The sequence below is a fragment of the Dreissena polymorpha genome, chromosome 5 (genome assembly GCF_020536995.1).
Source record: "Dreissena polymorpha isolate Duluth1 chromosome 5, UMN_Dpol_1.0, whole genome shotgun sequence".
In the NCBI taxonomy this organism is placed as follows: Eukaryota; Metazoa; Mollusca; class Bivalvia; order Myida; family Dreissenidae; genus Dreissena; species Dreissena polymorpha.
The window spans coordinates 79418706-79438461 of NC_068359.1; the positions used below are offsets into that span (position 1 = coordinate 79418706).

Genomic DNA, 19756 nt, shown 5'->3' on the forward strand with positions numbered 1-19756 from the left:
TTCGCCAGACTGAGCAGGTTGAGTACAAGCAGCTCACTCAGCTTTCCCTCTTAGCACATGCTCTTCAAATCCCTCGTTTCTGTATCCATCTGTACGACAACGAGACCTGGTCTCTTAAAGCGGACTTAGGACGCAGGATAAAGGCATTTGTAACAAGTCCGGAACATGACAGAAGCATGTGTTGGTCCATGTGTTGGTCCACAATAACCACTTCCAGTGACCATCAAACGATAACAGCTAGCTTGGTGTTTACACGTCACCAAGAACGACTCACTGTGCAATACTTTGTTCCATGATACGATAGCAGATGGTTCGTAGACCAGGCGCCAGAAGAAAAGCTTTTGAACACTTTGAAAGACTGGACTTTCCTTCCCATTGATTAACTACTCCAAGCAGCAAACTACACCGGACTGACGATGATTATGATTCTTTGCAATATGTCTGTATTTATTATGGTAGATCTACATGTCTATGATCTAGTTTTTCATGCATTTGGGTTCAACCGGGATGCTAGATGCCCTTGTTTAGATCTTGCAATTCAGATTAATTATTGGATGTAATGTCGCTCGTTTGCTTAATACGCACTTAGTTATTTGTTTGAACGTCCGACCCTTACGAAATGCGAACGTTGCCTTAAATAATTCTCCAACAATCTAACTTTATTTTTTTCAAAGGGACCGTTGTTCATAGATGAATTCGTTTCATACATTCAGCCTGTCACAACGACATGTGTTTGTGTGAATAATTGTCAGTCTTTCGTCAGTTAGAGCAACATAACTGATGGATTTGTATTACATTATGACGAAATTAAATTACCTCGTTTACATAATTAAATTGTTTAAGTAACAAGTGAACAAGTCGCACATTGATTTGGTGAAATTTTATTACTATGCATAGTACATGTGCGTTGCAATGATTATTATCATTAAACGTAATACCTCAAACTCTAACATTCACGCGACAAAACTAGAAAAAAGGAATGTCATACCTTTCCTACCGTATTCGCTGATTATTACATGCTCTAAATGTAAACAAACGAATTTATTAGTGTCATATTTATCTTCCCTCTCTGTCAATAAAAGTTGAACGTGTTTCTATATCGGTATACTTATACAGAACACGGAAGTAGATATAAATAAACGATTACTAGGTAAATACCTGATAAGGAAGACGTTTAAAAATTGCTGATAATATATCGGCTGTCGACAGTTATTTCGTATTTGCTTAAATATAAATTATGCGAAAGTACCTTGTTTACATAGGCATGCATTAACGTTTTTAATATAATTATAACATACTGATATTTACATTCATTGAAAGTTTAACTAATACCTGACTTGAATTTTGTGCAGCAGTAACTTTTCTTCTGGATAACGTTTGCGTTGAATGTGATGGTAAAATATTTAAACAAATTATCGGCGTTCCTATGGTTACTAATGGTGTGCCACTTATAGCTGTTCTTTTTTATATATTGTTATGAAAGCGATTTATGTTAGAATTATTGAAAACTAAACGACTAGATTTGATTCAACGTTTTAACCTAACTAGTAGGTACATTGTTGACATACTTAATTTAGATAACCCATACTTTGAACAGTATATTTACAAAATCTACCCTCTGTCAATCCAATACAGATGCTGCGCATTTAGACGTACATCGTACTATTAATAATAATATGATTACGACAAGTTTATACGGCAAACGGGCCGTCTTTAACTGTTAAATTGTGAATTGTCCGTTCCTAGATGGTTACATCCCTAAAATTCCATCCTATGGTATTTACATTTTGCAGTTGGTAAGTTACGCCAGAGCATGTTCTTGTATAAAAAGATTTTAATGATCGTAATCGTATATTAACGAAGAAAATGCTAAAGCAAGTTTTTTGTATCATAACCTACGAAGTAAATTTGCAAAATGTCACTTAAAGTATAATGATTTAATTTCAAAATATAATGTTCCTTTAAAATGGCATTTAAATTATTCCCATCACTTCATGGAGATGTTTTGAAGCGTGTTCGCAAATTAAAATATCTTAAAGAAAATGTTAATATTAAACTTTTCAATTTAATCAACTTTTTTTTTATCAAAAGGATATGATATTAACGTACTTAAAAACACAATTGGTTATCACAATGATGTTAAATGTTTTTATCCATATGTGTTAATTTCATTAAACTGAAACGAAAACTGAAACTTTAATTAATGGAATTTAATTTAATGTTCATGACATAGCACTGTAGTCATTGTGGACCGATACGATTGAGCAAGACCAAACACCACGGTTAGCAAAAGGTTACATATTTTTTTGTTTACATATTACACATAAATAAAGAAGATCACGCGCGCATTTTCTATAAGTCACCCTGAATGGTTAATAATAACTACTATTTAATATACAATAAAGTTTTGATTGAAATAAATTGTGAAGTACCACAGATGAAACAATATATCACTGTTGTGTATTTTGGGAAAAACGAACATATGACTTGTAAATGTATTTGTATGCAGTGCTTTTGCAAACAGAACTTCCAAGCAAGTTCATGTGAAGTTCATAAACATGTATAACCCTATATTTGACCGTATATTTACATTTTACTTTTAAGATAGCGTCTCAGAGATTTTGTGAGTTGCGATGAAATGCTGATCACATAGTTTTCAAAAACACTATAAGAAACACTATCAAAGCCATACTATTAAGATCATAAGAACTCATATATTAATCGATCATTTCAAGTCCCGTTATGTTTTAATAAAATTATAATTTTTACTTTGCATTCGATGTGTTTACGAACAATTACTCATCAAATGTTATGTTTAGTTAAGTATATCTAGACATAGAGCATCATAATTAATTGAGTCGTACATTAGCTCATCGAAGCATGAAGTATTGTTTTAGAATGTAACCACCCTAGTGGCCACATTTTCAAGATACAGTGTTAAAATATGTTTTCTGATTAAATAATCTGTAAACGTCCAAACACGAGAATAATAGGCCACAATTTAGGAAAGCAGGAATTCAATCTAGTAACCATAATTATTTTTCAAGCTTAATGAAACTTAGTCCAAATATTCTACAATTAAAGAACACTATTTAAACGAAGTTCAAATCTGGGTCAAATACATGCAAAACTTCTGAAAAAGCCACATTTATTACTTAGTCTTTATACAACTTGGTAAGAGTGTTTGCCTTGACAATATTTAGGCATGTTCAATTCTGGGTTGCGGCGTTTAAACATATGTTACAAAGGTAAACCATAGAAGAGCCTTGATAACGCTGTCGAGGCCACACTTCTTATGCAATCTGAAAAAGAAATCGTTAGCCTTGTCTTTCCAATATTGCCGCTAACTATAAATTGTAATCCCCTGCCTGAAAACCGCGTCAAAACGTATAAAAACAACCATGCCACCTTTTTAATGCATCACGTGTTAGTAAATATTGAGTAAATAATGTTACAATGTTGTTTTTACACTTTCTAGGCTAAGTTGTAATCTGGCAACGTGCATCACAATTAAGGTCATTCGGTGATATCTCAGAAAAATATGGTTAACCTTTTAAAGCCCACATGAATTAGTCATGAAACTTGGTCAAAATGTTTATCTTGACAAAATCAGGGCTTAAATTGAATCTTGGTCATGCATGTTAAAACACTGTATCTCCATATCAGCCAGTTATGTCTTAATCTTGCTGAACCCAGGCCAGATTGAGGTCAGATAGAAAATGTTTAAAATATATGTTGATCACCAAATTACGTAATAATTGGCGTTCGCAAACTACAAGAGCATTTAATGACCACTCTAGCACTCCTGCTTTTCATTTTTTTAGTTTGTTAGTAAGAGTGAATACCTTACTTTATACTGTCAAAAAATCAACTGTTGTATATATGTTGCCTAATATACTGTATTTGAATTGACAATTTGGTATTTCAAAGTATAACGTTATAAGCTTGCATGCCACGTGCGTAAATAAATAATACAAATATATGTATAACTTAAGTAAGTTATAATTGTATTGTGTGATAATACTTATAATAAGTATAGTTTGTAATGTTATTGAAGTATTTATTAACACATGTATTTCTTTTCCAAACGATTAGAAATAAAACACACTAAAACAAATTAACTTGAGATGCTGTTTTCGAAAACATTTTACCTGGACCTTCTTCTATCATGTATACGTGTACGTGAAAAACATGTAATGCAATCAATCCTTTGATAAACTAACGTGTTTTTTACCCTGAAAAAGTTGACGTTTGCTACGTTATCATAAGACATTTGGGAGAACCAAACTACATTCGAAACAAATTTACAAATAAGCCTTGGTAAAATAGTTTCTGGTGTGCATGTTCGATTTCTGTATTAGTGGTTCTGTGGTTTTTCTGTATTAGTTTCTACGGAATTTATGAGCATATTTATTTAAATGTTTAGAACAGAAATCTATTCAGCTCGGTGAAATATTGACCGTTATTGTTTCTTCTTAAAGTTTTCCTGTAAATAAAATGTGTTATATGATATAAAGGTATTCAAATGCACAAGACAGTCGTATATTAAATTGTAGCAATTTGGTGCTTTCGAAACGAAATTTGAATAACGGGTCGCAAAGAAACATGCGTTAATAGCTTTTTATATTAATACTACATCAACTTATTGTTGCTGTTGTAATAAAACGAAGCCTTAACCTATTTAAGTGCTTGTATCATAAAACATTGAAAGTGATTATACATTCGCCTGATTATCTAAGGAGTGCATACGCATGCAATAACTATTTAAATACAAGTTTATGCAGTTCATAAACTAACAGAGGAAAATGCGAATGCAACTTAGAATGTGAAGTGACACATGTTTAATTTCCTGTTCACTCCGACAGATGTTGAATCTTAGTTAAGCAAAAAAAAATCAACAATAATCATTATAAAACTGGCATAAATTATTTTTCCTCCTCAAAAGTGTAATCCACTTTGCTAGCTAAAGTTAAGTACTGAGTTATTTAATCATTAATCGGTGATGTACGCGTTTGGAATAAGTTTGTTGGTTGCTGCAACAACAAGTAAGTAAAAGAACTTAAACATTAAATTTCACACTGTTAATACGTATTTATGGTAGTATTTCAAATCAAAGATGTAATAAAAAACATATATTTTTATTTCAGCTTTGCAATCGCCACATTTGAGCGTCAAAGTATTACATGACAATGCTCTTCAACTTCTGTGTGATGCAATTGACGCTGAAACTGATGTCATTCGATTTTACAGAAACACCACACTCGAGGGGTTTGTGTCTATATTTAAGGTGACCCGTAATAAGCAGTGCGCTGTGCAAACGAATTTGACTGCTGACACAGCGCAGTGTAAATGTATAGACATATATAAAGTTGTTTGCAATATTACGGATATTACATTGAGCAGGAATGATCAGTGGAAATGTGCAGTATTGGAAAATAATCGTATTCAGTTCAGCAATGATGCCAGAGTGTCAACAGGTATGATAATTTCGAGCCAACGTGTGTAATTTTGCGTTTTGCTATTTACATAAGCGCTTATCAACAAGATTAGCAAAACCTTGCATGGAATGCCGGTAATTACACTGTGCTTGCGCAATTGAACATCTGTTTTTGAATACATTGAAACAGGTTGCATTATGCTACTGGCGAATCATATACTAATGCAGATTGTCCCTGCATGCCTGGTAATCTCTGATTATCTTCACCTTTTTATGCGCCTACTCAAAGATCACCTAATCGTGTTGTATGTCTACTTCTTCGTATGGGTAACCATTCTCGCAATTAGTCTATATCTTTAATTTGTTCATGTTAATGTTGAGAGTTGTTCTCAAATACATGCTCTTTTCCATGATAATTTGGCCGAAGTTGATATCCCGGCTTTTTCTGAAATTTGGTTGTATAATTGTAAAAAATCTGTCTTAGTTCAGATTTCCGGAAATAAAGAATATAACGCGTCATTTTTATCTCAAACTTTTGTTCGCCGTGATCTTAGATCCAACCTTGAGATTTATTGTTTATTAAATATTTAGATAGAAGTTATTAATAATTGGCTAATTGTACAGGCAACAACATTGCACCGACGATACGATTCTATTAAATTACAATACATACAAATGGCTGTTAACAATGACTAATGTGTAGAAAACGTACATATGATTTGTTGAAAATTTCGGCAGTTTATTTCATTATACGAGATTACTTAATTGAAATTTTCTTAGACCTCATTACTATACATATGTAACCAATATATAAGGCAATTATTAGTTTAAACACAAACTCATTTAAAATGTAAACAGTTATTTTAATCGATTGTTTACTCTGTCGCAATACATACATCCTGATGCAATTTTCCTCTTTGAGACTATTGCATAAAGCAACATGTTTGGTATCATAACCTTTCTATGATTGACAGTACCACACATATATACAAACTAATGTATTATTACAATTTTAATTAGAATGTATCCGTTCCAAACAAGTTACATAACTTCCGTCTAGGCAGCTTTGGATAAAGGTTCATACAACGCAAAATGTGAAATGCAAATATTTTTAAGAACATAATAACAAAACCAAATACCACTGACTCATGTTCTAAACAATTACGACAGTGTAGTAACTGAGCTAATCAGACCAGCCCAAGTCACAGTACTCAACCAAACCCCAACGCAACTTCATCAAACATTTCTGCTGTTTTGTAGGTCCAAGTGTAAAACCTAAAGACATTATTTGGTCGTTTAGCATTGTATTTGTACGTCATGACTTAGAAATGACCCGGCGATTTGTATGCAGCCGAAATAGAAACAGGTGCTTCAAATTGACCCCTTAACATGTTTCGTAAAAATCAATTGGTTTGTAAATCATTGAATCACGTATATCCCTAAATAGCTTCACGCAAAATGCGAACTGAAATATCACCCTGTATCACCATATGTATGTATTTATAGATATTTATTTATGCGCAACACTGGCTAATTTTAAATAACATTTTGTCCACTGTCCGAATGGTTGGTTTTACTTACAACATATCTCTTTGAAATGCAGGGTAACTCGAAACGCGACAAACAACATCAAAAGCGTTATTGAAAAATCATAATCGGCCAAAAAGAATCAGAATTCGTTTTTCAACTAATCACGGCTCAGTACTGAATCCTTTACTTCCAACTCAAGAAATATGTAAATAAACAATGTATAATCATGTCAGATTTGCACGTGTGCACTTTATTATCCGTCTCTCCTAAATTTTCTTTCTGATGCACATTGTTTTCCTCTCTCTAAAATTGTCCTTCTTGCAATGCTATCATGAATATAAAATGTTAAAACGTAATCATCACCGCTGTTCAAGTTTGTCTTAACATGATTTAATCGATTGAAGGTAGGGACAGACAACACACATACACACATATATATCTTGTTTGAGTTTACCTTTTTGGATTTAGGTTTAACATTTGTGTTACAAATTGATATAAGGTATATGTTTGTGCTTTTGTATTTGTTATAGTATTGTTTGCATTTGCTTGCGTATCATATTTCGCTCATAAATTATGGCAGTTAAATGTCCTGCAAGTACCATAACGACGCGTCTTTATTGTAAACTAACACATACTAAACCACTTCAAAGTTCCGTTGTGAATCCGTTTTTTTTACTAAACTTTTACTGTTTGTTTAGTATAATTGTTGTATTGTTTATACTACTGGTCATGTATATAGTGGCAGTAAATAATTCAATACCAAAGTTAATAGATCAAATAGATTTTTTTTTTAAATAGGTTTGCCTTAAAAAGATATTTTTATTTAAGTATTAATTGATTCGCTTTCAGAAACATTCTCAACAATGGCGGCGAAAGCTCCTTTTTCGGCTATTTCTAGCAAAACTGATTCGCACGTAAACACGAGCCCACACATTGCAACAGAAGAAGGAACGACACAAAAAAGCAGTGTTGAGGGTATTATTACAATAAGCGTGTAGTTATAATTATTATTATTATTATAAGTATTATTATTATATTATTATTATTATTATTATTATTACTATTATATTTATTAGTATTATTGTTATTTTAATAATTATTATTATTTAATGTAGTAATAGTAGTATTGTTATTATTATGAGTAGTCGTAGTAACAGTAGTAGAATTGTTATCATTATTTGTTTTATTATAATTGTATTTAAATTATATTATTATTATTTTATTATTATATCCTGATAATTAAAATAATACTTATTATTTTAATTCTTCTTCTTTTTCTCCTTCTTTTTCTTCTTCTTCTTCTTCTTCTTCTTCTTCTTCTTCTTCTTCTTCTTCTTCTTCTTCTTCTTCTTCTTCTTCTTCTTATTATTATTATTATTATATTGTAGAAGTAGTTGTAGTAGCAGAAAGAAGTAGGAGCAGTCGAAGAGGTAGTAGTACTACTAGTAGTAGTAGTAGTAGTAATAGTAGCAGTACTTATAGTAGTAGACGTAGTAGTTGTAGAAGTTGTGGTGGAGGTATTATAGGTAGACATATTAGTAATATTACAAATAGAAGTAGGCACAGTAGTAGAAGTAGTAGTACAAGTCGTTGTCGTAGAAGTAGTAGTAGTAGTAGTAGTAATAGAAGTAGTAGTAGTAGTATTAGTAGTAGTAGTAGTAGTAGTAGTAGCAGTAGTAGTAGTAGAAGTAGTAGTAATAGTAGTAGTAGTAGTAGTAGTAGTAGTAGTAGTAGTAGTAGTAGTAGTAGTAGTAGTAGTAGTAGTAGTAGTAGTAGTAGTAGTAGTAGTAGTAGTAGTAGTAGTAGTAGTAGTAGTAGTTGTAGTAGTAGTAGTAGTAGTAGTAGTAGTAGTAGTAGTAGTAGTAGTAGTAATAGTAGTAGTAGGAGTAGTAGCAGTAGTAGTAGTATTAGGAGGAGGAGGAGAAGGTGGAGGAGAAGTGTGTGTAGAAGTAATAGTAGTAGTTGTTATATGAGTTGTAGGTGAATAAGTAGTAGTAGTAGTAGAAGAAGTAGTAGTATTTGTTGTTGTAGTAGAAGAAGTATTAGATTTTTTAGTAAGTTGAAGAAGTAAAATTAGTAACAGTACCACTAGTAGAAGTTGTTGAATTGGAGGCAGCAGATTAAGCAGCAGTAGACGGAGAAGTTGGCTGAGCATTTGTACTCGCGGTTGTTGTAGTTGCTATAGTAGAAGTAGTTGTACTAGTAGAAGAAGAAGTAGTATTAGAAAAAGTAGTTGTTGTTTTTTGCAATAGTATTAGCAATATATCTACATATATAAAATGCTTATAAACTGATCCTTGATGTGTTTAGAAATTCCGGAGATTTCTACTGCTTTAGCCATCACAAATGCAATTACTGCAACGGATATGGCGTTTGATAGAAACACAACCAAAATCAATTCAAATGGTATATGGTGTATTTTGTTGTTTTCCATTAAGACGAATCGCGTTTAAGCTGTATTTTTACACAAACTTATTAAAGATAAGTTTACGAAGGTTAAAGAGAAGTCTAACACAATGATATAGGAATAGTTAAAGGACATTCAAATACACAAACAAATACGATTTAATAAGAACAAAAATAAAATAAAAACAAGATTCAATTGATTTTTTTATATCTACGTTTATGTTGTCCTAGCCAAACAAGCCGTTGTTCTCTGTTCGATCATCTTTGATATTGAAATTGTATTGCATCTATTGTATCTAGTTGTAGCGATAATGGCGACGGCTGGGCCGTTTATCGTGCTGGACATAGGCCTTTTACTGTTCGTGTGTAGAAAGAAATTAAACATCTGCCAGAAACGTAAAACATGTAATGGTAAATATTTTATATTTTAATATTTTGAGTGTACATTTCCACACAAGAATCGTGAATTTAAATTAAATGAATGCGTACTGCGGATATGTATTTGCTATATACTGGTGAAACCAATTTTACTTGAACAATTACTTTCCGCGTTAAATATTCGAAAAGGAAATTATTAATATTCCTGGTCCATGCATTATTTATTGAATAACCGGACACTCGTCTGCATTATGTTTTGCAATGATTAGGGCATACATTATAAATCAGTGATTTGTTTTTGATAAAGCCGTCATACTGCAGAATTCTTATTATTGACATATTGTATTTGTCAATTCATGACGACGCCTTTGAGTTCAAAGCATTACTACAACACTTATAAACGCTCAGAGCATATTTACTTTGATTTGAGACCATTATTAAGATTGTATTTTTTCAAAAGTATTTAAGCTGGAATACAGTAAAGGATTAACCGTCTTACATCGATCCATTTCTAGTTAAGAACAATTGATATGTATTCTATCTTAAATACGAATACTTCTCGTTTGGTATAAGGTCCTTCGTAGGTTTAGATATCAATCTTTAACAAAAAATGTTGTCCAGGGTGATCTGGTATGCTTGTTTTTGGCCTGAGTATATACAACCAGAGTTATATGAGGTAGTGCTTTTATATAAATAATCGTCACTTAAATTATAAACACATCGATCGTGACTCACTTCTTTTTTAAAAATCACGCATATGTTTGCGCTGAATTTATCAAGTGCTTACAACACTTAGGCATCCATTTACACTTCGTAAATATAATGATTGTTGATTTTTGAAATTGTGGACTTGCGATACGATGATTTTACTAATGTATACATAAATAAGGACTTGAAGACGACTCATATTACAATACATATCACAAACCATTTCAAAGTGCATATAATCATAGAAGCCCCAAAGACATACCTGTGACGTTTAACTTACATCCGTCTTCCAGAAACAGTGAATTGTTATAATTTTGTTTGGCTTACAGATAAGGCACTTCAATACGACGATTCGTATTGGTTGTAGTATGAACTACTTTTTTTAGCTAAGCCTCATTAATGAATCTGTAATTTCTGACGTAAAGTTTTATTTATAAAGGAATAATTACCATGTTCTAATTAATGAATGCCTTGGCTGTGCGGGCTTTTGCTTTCGTTCATACCAACGTATACACTCGGTTATATATTATTGTGTATATGCTTGACAGGTCAAAGCATTGATTTAGCTTCTGTACGTTTCACTGGATGCACGGTTGATATTGAACAGGAACATGACGCTCTTCGCTTTCATAATGTTACTTCCGTTGATGTCTCTGCACCGGATGACATCACGACTTCTTCCTGTACAGGATGTATGCATACTATTCCTGTTTACTAGTAAATGGTGTTCATATTATTATTACAATAGCTTGTTACGTTCCGTATTTCCATGCTAAATAAACAAATGTGTATTGTTTGAAATAAATATGTTTAAACTAAATACACAAATACAAAAATACATATTCAATCGCTAATGGAAAAAATAATACATGTATAAACGGTTTGTCGATATATTAATTGCCTATATACAATAATGTTAATTCAATATTTCAGATCCCAATATGAGGCAAGACTGGTGAAGTGTTTTATCACTTTTATACATAATTATATTCTGTTTCAAGTTATTTGTTTTAATATTATATCATGTTAGGAAATCGGTCTAGGGTTCGTATATGCAATTATGTATACATGTTTCATTTTATTTTTCTTTAATACAAACAATGTTGGAGAAAATGTATGATTTTGTATTTTAAATAACACGACGTGTTTGGCTTGTTTTTGTTTTGCCCTATGCTGCCTAGTCTGAGCACTAGGTAAATACTGCAACTTGGTTATTGTCCAATTGTAGTGAATCTGCTGCTACACTACAAACCTTGGATACAGATGACGATCCGTTGTATAGCTTCGTTCAGAATAATGAAGCGAACCGATCACGTATGTAACTTTTTTTCATACACGAAGTATGCAATACAGTCAATTGTAAAAAGTAAAAATATATGTTTTGAAGAAGATTTTTTCTCCTGAAAATCTACCTGGCGTTTCATTATTCCTTTACATATAATATACTCAATCATTGTCAATTATTTACTTTACACCTTGAATTGCGACCTCTTCAAAAGCTACACTTCTTTAAATAAAGTTTAATCAATAAAGACTCTGATACTTGAATTAAATCAATTTGTATGTGATACTAAATTATTAAAACGTTGCAAAAGTACAATTAGGTTATATGCTATTATTTTAGAAGATGGTGCGTGTGGTTATAATGAAAATAGGTAAGTATGAAGTATATGTTTCATCTTCCAATTTGTCATAAAATATAACATAATGTATGCTATGATACTCTTCTAAACATGCAGTTCAAATATTGATCGTGTGTCGTTACTTTCCTTTAAAAAAGACTCAACAAGTAATCCAATGTTTATGTAACGTGTGTATTCGAGGGTAAGCTGTAGAGTTACAAACACGTGTATGCTAACCCATGCATATAAAAATAGTGTATATTTAAGGAACATCCAAAGTTCGGATATTTTTCACAACGAAGATGATGATCCATCTTATTCAACCGTCTGCAAAAGGAACCCGCTGTATACGACCGTCAATAATGACGATGTTGTTTATACAACTGTAAAGAAGAACAAACCCGGCCCCGCGTTTAACAAGAACCCTCCACAGTGCACACAATTCAACAATAATGATCCATTATGTTCATCAGTCAACAAGGGTGACCATCTTACAAGGGTGGTTAAGGCCCTTTTAGAGCAAATGCATCGTAATCAATCTCACAATAAAACTGTAAACGCCGACAATGATCTACTGAATCAAACGGCCAACGGCCCTATTGGATCAAGTGTCAACTGCGCAGATAACATCACCGAAGACGTTTGCACCTCTTCGATTCCAACAGAACCACTTAACGAAGGTGTTTACAATGAAGACCCGTCCTATGCTGTTGTTAAAAAGAAATACCCAATAGGTAGTCAAAGTTAATTGTTGTAAATTGGTGATTTTGCTAAATTTGTTTGTGTACCGATTGTAAGGTAATGCGTACAATCAGGAAGTAGCGCATACTACAAAACATCATGGTAAACGTATCGATGTGGATATTACAAATTGATTGTCTTTTCAGAAATAAGTGTACATAAATGCATCGCCGCCTTAATATAAGTAATATTTAAGAGCTGTGTTGGTGTCCATGTACATGAATGTACGTTTACAATTGTATGAAAATAATCATTTCAGCGTATTTCTTGTTGTTTCAGATATGACAAATACAGATTTGAACAGGTGCGTTTCCGTCTGAGCTTTAAAATAGATAATGTGTTTTACTGATTATATCGAATAGGCGAGTGACAAATGCCTGTAATTATCTAAATGTGTATTGTATACGAATATGATGAACATTCCAAACTCTCATCTATCAGTCTAATGTTCGGGTAAAAATCATTAAAAACTTATATATGTTTCCTTGTTCAAGTCGACATAGAACACCCGTTGAATGGTTTAATCGTGAAAATTAAAGGTATAGTGCGAATAAAAGTTTTGATGTGATAGATATGGTTCCTATGCTTTACAGTGAAGTTCCTCCAGCATCAGTTTTGTCGACATCACTGTTTCCAATGTATAGCAAAGTGAACAAGACAAAGGTTATTGGTAAGACCACATGTTTATTATCGAATGTATGTAATATTTCTAAAAAATGAAAACGTTTAAAGAAAGTAACGAACACGCGACACGTAAATGGTAGCATTAATTTTTATATATTGTGTCCCGCATATACTGTAAGAATGTAAACACGTAAATGCGTAGAGCCCCCCTCCCCGTAAAAAAAGAATGGGTCTATTGCTTTCCACGTGTTTGCGATGGTAGGTTTGTTTATTCGGATCGGATGATTGGTCAGTTCTAAGACTGTTTGTTTTCGCATGAATTCGACTGAACACTAAGACTTTAGACTATGCAAGTTCATATGCTGCTAGAAAGCAAGACGGCGTTCGACATGAAGGTTATCAAGTCATTTAGGCTTGTAAAATGACATCAAAAGTGGGCAATACTCATTATAAATATCAACTATATCTTTAAAAAATACGTCGTTTTAGATTTTCAATTGTGATAATACTTCATCTGAAAGTAGGTCACATAATTCGATTATAATTTGATATAATATAATGCTTACAACATTAAAATGCGTTCACGAATGAACATTGTTCTGATATGGTGTTAACAAAAACCGACTCAGTCCAGTTTAATTATTCATATAGTTTAGTTTAAACCTATTTATTTTAGCTCGATTGCATAATTCCTACTTATTTGAAATGCTCTCGAGTCCGTTTCTTGGGTCTAGAACCAGTACTTGGTGTCTATATGGGAGATCGAAAGAACGCTCCCACAGCGGGGATCGAACCCGTGACCTCCCTGTCGCAAGGCGGATACTATATCCATTACACCACGGCGACCTTAATATAGTTCTTGTGTAATGCATGCAAGAGTCATATTGAGAAGGAGTGAACCGAAAAATCGACATTTAAATTAAGTTGCGCAAAAATTATATACCCATTTTGCAAGCATCTTTTTTAATACATGTATTTAATATTATGTACCTGTAGGTAAAAGCGGTACAGATGATTCGTAAGTATGCCTAAACACGTTATTTTGTTTGTAAAGTAACGTAATTAGTTTATGAAATTGAGCTGTTTACGCATTGTATTGTTCGTTATGTTATACATTCTGTATTTATTAAAATAAATAACTAATTATATCATTGATTTTTCTGTACAAACCAAAGTTCTGCAAGAAATTTGACTGATGAATATCCATACAGCGTAGTGCATAGATCTAAAGGAAAAAACACAGGTAATGTATATTTTTGTTTATCAGTTCGTTAGAATATTACTCTTTTTAATCATACATATTACTTGAACCTACATTTTTACGAGTCAGGTCTATTTTAAACGCATACAAAATATCACAGATTTTTATAGAATGAATCGATATGAAGGTCATCATTTCATTCAGGCTTGTAACATGACATCAAAAGGGTGCAATACTTATTTTAAGTATCAACTATATCTTAAAAAAAAGCCGTTTTAGATGCTCAGTTGTGATTAACTTCATCTCAAAATTGGTCACATAATTCGATTTTAATTTGATAGAATATAATGCTTACAACATTAAAATGCGTTCACGAATGAACATTTTTCTGATGTGGTATTAACAAAAACCGACTAAATCTAGTTAAATTATTCATATAGTTCTTGTGTAATGCATGCAATAGTCATATTGAGAAGGAGTGAACTAAAACATTAACATTTAAATTAAGTTGCGCAAAAATTATATACACATTTTGCAAGCATCTTTTGTTAATGGTAAATATTATGTACTTGTAGGTAAAAGCGGTACAGATGATTCGTAAGTATACCTAAACATGGTATTTTGTTTATGAAGTAATGTTATTAGTTTATGAAATTGAGCTGTTTACGTATTATATTGTTCGTAATGTTATACATCCTGTCTTTTGTAATTTAAAAAATAACTATATATTGATATTTCTGTACAAACCCCAGATCTGCAAGAAGTATGATTGATGATTATCCATACAGCGTAGTTCATAAATCTAAAGGAAATTACACAAGTAATGTATGTTTTTGTTTATCAGACCGTTAGAATATTACTTGTGTCAATCATATACATTACTTAAACCTACATTTTTTACGAGCTTCGACGGTCAAGGTCTAGTTAATACACATACAAAATATGAATGATTTGATAGAATGCATGATATAAGTTGTGTTATATTTTAATGTACTTCGAAATACGAATATATTATAATTGTATGATACAATATTTTCCTTAACAGTGATGTTGACTCTTAATATTGTATGTATATTTTGCATGTAAGTTTGTGGCAATATGTTCTTAATTTGTTTGATTTTGTTTTGCAAATTGCGCAACGACCGACCAAACACATAGGACATAGTTTTTGAAAATCTTTTCGACACAGGAAACTGCAATATATGGTGACTCCGATGTGACACTTGTGCCCTTTTTGTTTATAGCTTAATTAAATGCGTTATGACCAAATTTATTTTGAAACAAGTATGTGTAGCAAATATGCCTTATTAACGTAACGCATGTTGCTAACCAATATGTTGATACGTTTTTACCAACTTAATAAAGATGTATTTCTAATTACTAACGCCAATCGTCCAACTCACAGCTATTGACCCCCCCCCCCCCCCCCCCCCCCGGGTCGCTGGAAGTTGCAACTGATTGCAGTTTGTTTCATGTATACGTTTTGCTTGGAAGCCAGGTTAATCAGTTATATGAGCCACATAAACCTTTTTTGACAAACATAAACACAAAGAGATCATAAAGGTATCCATAATGTGCTAATTAAAACAATAAATGTGGATGGTGTGCTCGCAGAATAATGATATTTATCCAAGTTTCAAACGCGTGAACGGTTCACGGAAACGTGTAAAGATTTATAAATTACGCCGAGAGTTCCGAATTAAAAATATGCAAACATGCACGTCCCCTTTCTCCAGCATCTTCCGCATGATAGATCGTGTGTCTTATGAAGCGATCTTGATACATCGACTATCTTTTGAAAATTCGTAAGATTGATGGAATTGTCATTTCAAAACTTCCGCTCCACGTTTTTTATCAAACTTTTGTAATACGCATTTTTCAAAATTAATGTTGATGGTATCAGGAGTTATGTTTGTTTCTATGTATTAGGTTGATTTAACAATAATATATAAACATCCTTTACACACTCTGCAAGGACCTTTTTCACAGATTTAAGAATGTATAGAAGTTTTTCAGTAAATGAGTAATATTGGTAAATGTAATTATTGGATCTAAAAAGCTCCAGTAAAAAACAAGAATACAATTAAAGAAAGAAAAAAGTAAAGCGTTGCAACGCTTTATAATTTTCATGTTTTTAAATCTTCAACAGATGCATAGAATAAATATTGAAGAGCATGGTAAATGTTCAGTATTACTGTGTCCTCGCAAATATCATAACTACAATGAAAATTTGCGAATCTGACACATTTGTTTTTAAATTTTATCAATTTACCAAACGCGAAAAGGCCACTTTAATATGTTTAAATCTAACTTTGCCTTGTTCATTTTTTACATCGACTAACTTGCATTACTGTTACAAAGTAACATAACCACTTGCACTGTTTTACTTAATATGTTTTATGTGTGTTTTTATATGTGATTTAAACGTTTTGATTTTAATTCTTCATTGAATCTTTTGTAGATCCTGAATTGTTTACCAGCAAACAAACAGTAATCATGAATCGCCCGATCAGGTCGAACGATTTGCGCATTCCAAATAACGAAAGCAGCTCCAAATAAAGTTAGCGTCTACAGCTGCTTTCTGATTTTCGGGCATTTCCACTGAAATATATTTTGCAAATTTATTGTACATGTGTTCTTGTGTTATAGTTCATTTTTACTTCTTTGTATATGTACATTATTACATGCCTCGGATAACTTAGCATTATATTGTGAATTGTTATTTAATAATTACGCACTTTATACTGGCAATCTCTTGTGTGTATGTTTATTTGCAGATTTTCAGAATTCGTTAATAGCAATTTTAAGTGTTTATTTAGCTTTATCAATATCGTAAGAAGTACTTCTGCAATACGGTCAGCACCAGTTGTATGATCGTTATATACGGTGTGCGGAAATCTCAAGTGCATAGGTGAAGTCGTAAGAATGAGCTCCATGTATTTTATGTGTTGAATAACAATTTTCTAAATGTGATTGCGTATAATTGTGTTTGTACATAAATGGACATGTCAATAACATACATATGTTTTGTACCATAAGTATTGTAAGTAACTTTCTAAAAGAAGTTAAGATTCAAACGTGTACGTTAAAACGCCCCATACCTGTGTGTAAACAATGCATTTTGTTTAACAAAACAATTTGTTTCAAATGCTATTCCATTATATGCTTATACAAAAGCACACTGCTCTTTGTTCCTATATCGTTACATGCGTCAACAGAGATTAGTTTAAACTTTAAAACAAACTCTATTGTAACATGTGGCAATAACCACCATATATACCATGCTATTGTTTGTGTCTACGAACACAGCGGATTACTGACTTAGTACATCACGTAAGTTTTGTTCAATTCAACTACCTAAATAATATACATGTTTTGTACGTAGCCTTCAATAAATGTATACATTAAGTATATACTAAAACATGACGTAAACGTCTGAAGTGTATAAAAGCCGTGTGGCGGTAAAGAAGGATGCAAGTACCATAATACACAGTTTTTTACACTTTACTAAGATGGATCACTCTTTATACCTTAGCCTATCAATTATAACAAAAAGTATTTGTATTTGCGTTAGATTTAAGTTATGCACCAACGATTTTAAATTTCATTCAAATGAATGCCTATTCATTTCGTATATAATAGAGCATTGTTGCAATATGCATGCGATTGTATTGCGACAATCAATGTACAGAAAGTAAGTATGTGGTGTTCTAATAACAGGACGAAATATGATTTGAACAGGTCAAGTGGGCGTCACGTTGTGAATGTTAATTGAACACAGTACTTGTTCAATGAATGTCTTGTGAGTGCATCGGAACCGTGTTCAAACGCTAAAAATAATTCAAATTGTTTATCTGCGGTTGAATCAACCTCGTGAATTAACTGTGGTCCAGATAGTAGTTGTTGATAAAATGTAATGGATGAAATTTGGATTGAAAAAAAAATGAAAATTTGAAACAGTCACAAATTATTTGAATATAGTCGTACGTCCACCTTTTATCACTTTCGCTTGAATATTAATTCTTCCAAAATTATTGTCCCAATTAGAGGTTTTAGGACACGATTTGCATCAATGGAACAATTATGAAGCATACAAATTCACATACATAATTTAGGTCATCATCATCATCATCATCATCATCATCATCATCATCATCATCATCATCATCATCATCATCATCATCATCATCATAATCATCATCATCATCATCATCATCATCATCATCATCATCATCATCATCATCATCATCATCATCATCATCATCATCATCATCATCATCATCATTAACATCATCATCAGCAGCAGCAGCATCATCAGATCAGCATCATTATCAACATTATCATCATCAGCAGCAGCATTAGCATCATCATCATCATCATCATCATCAGCAAGAGCAGCATCAGCATCATCATCAGCATCATCTTCATCATATTTATCATCATAATTGTCATCGTTATTGTTAATGTTATCGTCATCTTCGTCTTCGTCATCATCACCTTCCTCACAAACGCTGTTATTCAAATATATTGTATAACCATATATAAACATATAAATGACCACCAACACTCGCGCAACAAATTGAATTAGCTTAAAAAGCTTAGTGGTAGCGTTTCGATTTATAATTCAAGTTTTCATTTCATTAAAAGTGAAGTAATAATTATATTGGTTTTAATTCATTTTTTCATTCAGTTTCGATGGAATCTACTTTTTCCAATACGCAGATTTATTATGGCCTTTATCGGGCATTCATACTAAATATTAGGCCAAATATAGCACAACTTAACTGTATTCACGAGTCATTTCTCACTACATGAGCTGTTTTTTCATTTGAAGATAAATTTGCAACCAATTGACTATTTTAAGTTTAACTGCTGCATGTTCTTTACATAATGCTTTTAGGCATCGCGTTAATCGTGAGAAAATAAGGCTATTAAAATATGAATGTCTAACGGTTCTCATTTTTTCAGTTAAATATAGTTTTGCCTACAACAGATTGGGATAACCGTGCACCTACAACATTGTGGCGATTTTATGAAATTTAAAAGATATATTTTTTCATATTTTAACTGTATATGTCGTTACATAAAAATAAAATTGCATGTTAATAC

At 32.2% G+C, this 19756-nt stretch overlaps 2 protein-coding genes across 4 annotated transcripts; both read left to right on the forward strand.

The window, feature by feature from the left end:
* Window positions 1-5002: 5002 nt before the first annotated feature.
* Window positions 5003-11151, forward strand: LOC127831393 (uncharacterized). Its single transcript, XM_052356379.1, has 6 exons — window positions 5003-5045; window positions 5148-5477; window positions 7817-7942; window positions 9278-9373; window positions 9674-9784; window positions 11067-11151. Exons 1-6 carry the CDS (start codon window positions 5003-5005, stop codon window positions 11072-11074), a joined length of 714 nt encoding a protein of 237 aa, XP_052212339.1. The 3' UTR covers window positions 11075-11151.
* Window positions 11152-11484: 333 nt separating this feature from the next.
* On the forward strand, window positions 11485-17679 carry LOC127832074 (uncharacterized). Of its 3 annotated transcripts, XM_052357225.1 has the most exons (10): window positions 11505-11773; window positions 12084-12114; window positions 12349-12815; window positions 13102-13126; window positions 13416-13492; window positions 14443-14464; window positions 14622-14689; window positions 15223-15244; window positions 15400-15467; window positions 17109-17679. In XM_052357225.1, the coding sequence occupies exons 3-10, from the start codon at window positions 12605-12607 to the stop codon at window positions 17204-17206; spliced, it is 591 nt and encodes a 196-aa protein (XP_052213185.1). In that variant the 5' UTR covers window positions 11505-11773; window positions 12084-12114; window positions 12349-12604; the 3' UTR covers window positions 17207-17679. The 3 variants fall into 3 exon arrangements, with proteins under 3 accessions (XP_052213187.1, XP_052213186.1, XP_052213185.1); XM_052357227.1 differs by lacking the exons at window positions 14622-14689; window positions 15223-15244 and having other exon boundaries at window positions 11485-11773; XM_052357226.1 differs by lacking the exons at window positions 14443-14464; window positions 14622-14689 and having other exon boundaries at window positions 11485-11773.
* The last annotated feature ends 2077 nt before the right edge of the window (window positions 17680-19756 follow it).

What these genes read in the sequence shown, in the direction of transcription:
- LOC127831393 (XM_052356379.1), top strand. Translation starts at nt 5,003, where the DNA reads ATGTACGCGTTTGGAATAAGTTTGTTGGTTGCTGCAACAACAA. An exon ending in TGATGCCAGAGTGTCAACAG is followed by an intron (nt 5,478 to 7,816) that starts GTATGATAATTT and finishes ATTCGCTTTCAG; the next exon opens with AAACATTCTCAACAATGGCG. An exon ending in AACCAAAATCAATTCAAATG is followed by an intron (nt 9,374 to 9,673) that starts GTATATGGTGTA and finishes TATTGTATCTAG; the next exon opens with TTGTAGCGATAATGGCGACG.
- LOC127832074 (XM_052357225.1), top strand. Translation starts at nt 12,605, where the DNA reads ATGCATCGTAATCAATCTCACAATAAAACTGTAAACGCCGACAATGAT. An exon ending in TAAAAAGAAATACCCAATAG is followed by an intron (nt 12,816 to 13,101) that starts GTAGTCAAAGTT and finishes TTGTTGTTTCAG; the next exon opens with ATATGACAAATACAGATTTG. An exon ending in AAAAGCGGTACAGATGATTC is followed by an intron (nt 15,245 to 15,399) that starts GTAAGTATACCT and finishes TACAAACCCCAG; the next exon opens with ATCTGCAAGAAGTATGATTG.